This window comes from Microcaecilia unicolor, chromosome 11 (assembly GCF_901765095.1).
Source record: "Microcaecilia unicolor chromosome 11, aMicUni1.1, whole genome shotgun sequence".
Classification (NCBI taxonomy): domain Eukaryota; kingdom Metazoa; phylum Chordata; class Amphibia; order Gymnophiona; family Siphonopidae; genus Microcaecilia; species Microcaecilia unicolor.
The window spans coordinates 95,574,486-95,580,777 of NC_044041.1; the positions used below are offsets into that span (position 1 = coordinate 95,574,486).

Below are 6,292 nucleotides of genomic sequence, written 5' to 3' on the forward strand. Positions count from 1 at the left end.
GTATCCAGTGTTCCTTTATGAGAAAAGGGGACATACTGTCATATTTCTTGACTCTCAAGATAAGTTTCACTGGGAATTATGGGGGACAAGATGGCGCCAAGAGAGGACGTGCGTCTGTGAGCTCCCGATATCCAGCTGACATACCTGAGAAGCAGCACTTTTCCCCTGTTAATTATGGGGAAAAGGAAGGGAAAGACCAGGGTTTTAACCTCCTCTGACTCTGCAAAACCAGCTTCCCAGCAAAAGACGCTGGAACAATTTGGAGTCCAGACGCTGAAAACGCCAACGCTGATGGGACCCGATGCTGGTCAGATGGACCGAAGCATAGAGGCAGCTTCGTTAACCCCGCCTCAAACTACAGCTCCCACTCGACCTGGAAGCAGCTTGCTATTGGCAGAGATACCGCAAGAGAAATCTTCCGAAGTGGTGAATTCTCGAGCGGCTGGAGGAGGCCCTGCCGCTACCTCGACCCAAGAATCGATTAAACCTGGTAATACAAGGGCTGATAGCTCTGTATTTCCCCTGGATCTGGAGGCTGCTTCTAAGGAAAGTCAAGAGGGTTTAAAACCAGCTGTAATTACGTTGGAGACGCTGTGGGATGCTATTCAGGGTATCAACACAACCCTCACCCAGGTAACAAATTCTATTAAAACTGAACTTTTAGATTTAAAACAAGAACAGAATTTCCTATCTGGGAGAATACAAGAAAATGAGAGAAAAACTGGAATACTAGGAGATGAGACAAAACAAAATGCAGAACTTAACAGGAACTATGATTAAAGACAGGGAAATTCTGGCTAGGAAGCTAGAATACCTTGATAACCAAGGAAGGAGACATAATTTAAGATTTCTTAATTTTCCTAAGTCGCCATTGACTCCTGCAATAGATATGTTAAAGAAATATTTTGGTGAAATTTTGGGAGTTCCAACAGAGGGTCATCCATCAATTGTCAGAACTCAATATATCACTGGAATCAGAACTCGCTCCCAAGGTTCTCAACCTGAACTTAATCTTACGGAATTCCTGGAAAGTTCTTTGGAGGTGATAATTCAACGTACAACTCCTAGTGACATTTACATTGGAACCAGATAGGAATAATATTTTTCATTTATACTTTAGACATATGAATGCACAATTCTTAGGAGCCAAGATACAAATTTTTCCTGATTTGAATAAAGAAACACAAAAAAGAAGGCGAGAATTCATGGTATTAAAACCAAGAATACTCGCATTAGGAGGAACTTATGTATTAAAGTATCCATGTAGATGTTTTGTATCTTTAAATGATGTTAATTATGTATTTCTTGATCCTGAGAAAATGCAGAAATTTGTAATTTCTAAAGAGGTGGATGGAGGTGTTGGTCTCACTTGAATCTTTACACAGAATATGCTAATAATATCAGCTAGGTTTATGTGTTTTTTCCTCTCACAATTTAAGATGGTTAATTTCTTTAAACTTTTTCCTAGTATCTTTGTCCAATTATTGTGGTCAATGTAAGCAGAATGATAGTGCTGGGCAGACTTATACGGTCTGTGCCATGAAAAAGACAGGTACAAATCAAGGTAAGGTATACACAAAAAATGGCACATGTGAGTTTATCTTGTTAGGCAGACTGGGTGGACCATGCAGGTCTTTTTCTGCCGTCATCTACTATGTTACTATGCAATAGTTTATTTTTGTTAATGTCTTGGAGTAATCCTGTATAATAATTCTAATATCCTTCACGTGTGTAGCATCGATGTAAACTTGAAAATTATAATAATAATTTTAAAAAGATAAGCTTCACTCCAGTGTTTTGTGTAATTTGCAGAATGTTGGTCACAACATTGTTCATGCTGTTGTCTAGTCCTGACAGATCTCAAAACCACACTCCAGAGGATCTGGATTGCTGGAGAACTAGTAAATTGGGTTGCTGGGAACAAGGAAATGTCCCCAGTAACTAGAAAGTTTCCCAGCTCACTTGTTCCTGTATCCAGGGACCCAGTGCCCACAGATTTCCCCTGCATGCTAGACCCTCCACCCAGTGCTGAAGTTAGACATACAGGGGCCCAGGACAGAAAATGGGAAGGGGGCCCCATAGCCCAGCATCAGGCAATGCCTCCTTCAGCAATTGCCAATGCCTAACGCCAGCTTGCTTCTGCCGTTGCCCTGCACTCCTCGTTAACCCCCACTCCCCTTCCCAGATCCTGTGAACTGCACCCGAAACACCCAGACCCAGCCTCAATGAGCTCAGTGTCCCTCAGATTCACACTGTCCATCACAGCCTTCAAAGAATTCTGATTCTTTTTCCTTTGACAAATATTGTGTAAATCAGTGATTCCCAAACTGTGTTCCTCAAACTCTCTACAGGGGTTCCTCAATAATTATAGAATCTGTATGAACATATATATGTTTACATACATTGAGGGTTCCTTGGTGAATGAAAAAATATTTTAGGGGGTTCCACCATAGTAAAAAGTTTGGGGATCATTGATATAAATGATAGGAAAAGATAAGGAAGAGCAGAGTTCCTGCTTTCAGTTATACAATCAAGAGGGGACTATTAAGGTCAGTGCCTTTCGAAGGAGTTGCACTAAGGAAGGGAGCATAAAGCAAAGCTTCCCACCCTAAGCAATACTCACCCAGAAGAGATAGCAAGAGACGAATAGAGTGTACTTGACAACCTGGTTGGTTCTCATTGCTTCTGTTGAAGGAAGTAGAGCATAAACTGGCGAGATGGGTCTCCCAGAGGGATCCTATCTGTTGAACCTGTGTGTTCATGGAGCTGGTGGAGGGCTCTTTCATTTCCTCAGCCTTTGCTCCTCCTTCATTCCTCATGCATTCTCCTTGCCTGCAGGGGCTTCTGGCAGGCATGAGAAGCACACCGTCCTGCATGTCTGATCACGCCACTGGCTGACAGTAATGAAACATGATGCACAGCTCCTGTCAAGCTGTGGGGTGCTCTGGCATCCCTCCCGTGATTATAGTTCTCTTTACTACTAGATGTTCTACTTGTGTGTTAACATAAGAAAAGGTGTTTTTTTTTTTTGGAGGGGGGAGGGTCAAAGCACATTTTTGAGGCTGCTTAAGATTAATTAGCTTAAAAGTAAAAGTAAAGTCACATCAGGCCCAAAGGCAGTGAACTTAAAAACTAGCTACAGTCCATCATTCCAGAATGCTATAGGTTTTTGGTTTTTTTTAATATTGTGTTAATGGCTGCCTGTACACTGTGTGTGGGACCTGAGTTCAATTTTCAACTCAGACTTTCCGCTTCAGTCCCCTGCTGGGAGTGGGTTGTGTTCCAGTCATTGTGCAATAGTGACACCTAGTGGTCAGATTTAGGGCCATGATTTCAACACATGTTTATTTACTGAAGCAAGTGTATGTACTGTGTAACATCAAGCATACATAGAAACACAGAAAATATAGGCAGATGAAGACCATATGGCCTATCCAGTCTGCCCATCCATGCCATGTACTCTCCCCATCACTCTCTTAGAGATCCTATGTATTTGCCCCAAGCTCTCTTGAATTCAGATACTGTTTTTGTCTCCACCAGTTCCACCGGGAGGCCGTTCCACAAATTCACCACTCTTTCCGTAAAGAAGCATTTCCTTAGGTTACTTCTTCATCTTCATCCTATGCCACCTCATTCCAGAGCTTCCTTTCAATTGAAAGAGTCTCGCCTTCTGTGTATTTATGCCACATAGGTATTTAAATGTCTCTATCATTTCTCCTCTCCTGTCTTTCGTTTTCATCATTTGTGACGGGCCCTTACATTAGTAAGAAAAAAAGAACATAAGCATTGCCACACTGAGACAGACGAGGTCAATCCAGGTCACAAGTACCAAATACAAAACAAAATTGGAACTCATGGCACCACAGACACACATACTAGGGCAGAATTTGTACCTTTATTAATAGCTGATTCAATGTGCTTTATTTTATTGCCACCTAGTGGCCAATGTTTGCTTTCTTACTTTAAACTTTATTTAGGAATCCTTTTACCAAGCTGAGGGAAAAAGGGCCCTGCGCTAGCAGCGGGGAACGTTTTTCCCGTGCGCCAGGGCCCTTTTTACTGCAGTGGGTAAAAAGCCCCCAGACAAACATGGCCATACGGTAAGGGAACTCTTACCGCATGGCCATGCGGCAGGGAGCCCTAACCACCACCCATTGAGGTGGCGATAAGGGCTCCTGTGGTAACCCAGCGGTAACTGGACAGCACACAGTGATGCCTGATTACCACTGGGTTACCGCTGTGCAAGCCATTTCCGGGGGTTTTCTTTTTCCCCTGGAAATGGCGCACGCTCAGTGTCTGTAGAGCATATGCTTTTGGGGTGTTCTCGGGGTACCTGACACTTAGTATAAATTCTAAAAGAAATGGGTCTCAATGGGTGAGTGAAGTGGGTGAGTGAAGTGTCAGAAGCAAATGTATGCCCCAATACTTAGATCCAAACCCACAACGCTCAAACAATCGAAAGAACTAACTCCACAACCAAGTATTATAAAAATAGAGCAATTATTTTATTTACAATAGCAGTGAAGATAATGTGCAATGAAATGAAGACAAGAATATAGACACACATCAGGTCTTATCATAGAAATAGCTCAGAGCAAACGCACGTAAATCCCTAACTAGACCCTGAAGTAAAAAGAGTCTCTCTGACCTACAGCACATATATAAAGGACCATGGCACACATATAACCTCTAGATGACAACGAGTTCCTCAGATGGGTAGTCAGGTCCAATGCAGGTCTGCTCCTCGGATATAATGTCAACACAGCAGCCCTTGTCTCTGCTAAGAGCCCCTTTTATACAGAAAACACGGGCTGCAGGTGTACTAATGGTGCACATTCTAGCCTTGTGGGTGACACACATATAACCTTGTTATCCCCATTGTTGTGACGTCAGGGGCCACAGGATTGTCTCACCAGCACCACAATAAGGGGGCACCGACAAAGGGCCAGGGTTTCATAACAATGTGCAGTTTTGCTAGCCACAGCATCTTTCTGGCTGCAAGTGTAATACCAAGAGTCCTTGGCTTTCTGACCATGACATTGATTCTGATACCAACCTTATTTTTGTACATTGGGACCCTTGGCAGCAGTCTTTGTCTGTATGCCAGGTCGAGGCTTCATCAAATAACAGACTTTAGAGATGGAAAGTCTGAGTCTGCAGATTAAAGTCAGGTTGTTAATGCTGAATAGTGCCATGTCTCATAAATCCATATATTTTGCCACATAGAAACATACAGTGCTGTAAATAGTGCTTGTTTTGCTCCTACAGGTCCTTTTACTAAGGTGAGCTAATGGATTTAGCGAGCGCTAATGATTAACGTGCACTAAATGATCAGATACCCATTATATTCCTATAGTTCAGAATACGCTCTGCTTCATCACATTAACCTAAATTTTCTAAAGGTCAATAGAGTCAGGGAGTCATAGTAGGATCTATCAGATCAGCATACATGCCCCTATTTTGGCTAGATCATTCAATGAGCCAAGCATATGTTTTTCAGGGGTAGTATCGCAATCCTTATCAATCTGTCAGAAACACTTGTGGAGACTACCTTGAAACAGCGTTGAAACGCGAAACATGGATCTATGTCGGTGACATCTTGTCTCCAGTATTGAGAACTTAGTAAAAGCTATGTATTATTTTGAAATCGCTATATGGGTATAGCATATATATATAAAAATTTTGAAAAACTGAAAGTAAAATGCGAATGAAAAAAAGCACTAAAAAAGTATAATTAAAAAGAGTAATATCTCAGGATTGATGAGGATTGAGATACTACCCCTGAAAAAAATATGCTTGGCTCATTGAATAATCTAGCCAAAATAGGGGCATGTACACTGATCTGATAGATCTTACTATGACTCCCTGACTCTATTGACCTTTAGACAATTTAGGTTAATGTGATGAAGCAGAGCATATTCTGAACTATCTGATTGTGAGCTCCCTTCAAATTGTAATGATATTTGGTGCTTATTAACTATCATTGTATTCCTATGGCATCTTATCATGTAGCGTGTGCTAAATCTGTTAGTGCACCTTAGTAAAAGGACCCCATAGAGATTGAGAGCCATTTAAGTTTCCAAATGCTTGAAAAGGCTACTGGAATATCAATGGTTCTTTATTAAATTATTTTTGTAGCTCTGATGATGGGAATACTGATTTGATCAATTGTCATTTGATTCTATTGATATGTCATGCATTTCCAATGCTGAATACTACTAATAGATGAACCTCTTCATAAAGGCAGTTAATAAATCCCAATAAATAAAGGGCATACTGCGTTATTTAAGCT

The 6,292-nt window shown here is 41.4% G+C and overlaps 1 protein-coding gene across 1 annotated transcript in view; it reads right to left on the bottom strand.

The window, feature by feature from the left end:
- The window catches only part of LOC115480049 (tetraspanin-33-like), a 40,156-nt gene extending 37,378 nt beyond the window's left edge, over window positions 1–2,778 (bottom strand). Inside the window, exon 1 of the mRNA XM_030218457.1 lies at window positions 2,624–2,778. Coding sequence (XP_030074317.1) covers window positions 2,624–2,680 — 57 coding nt within the window. The 5' untranslated portion in view covers window positions 2,681–2,778. The remainder of the gene's footprint in view (window positions 1–2,623) is intronic.
- Window positions 2,779–6,292: the final 3,514 nt, after the last annotated feature.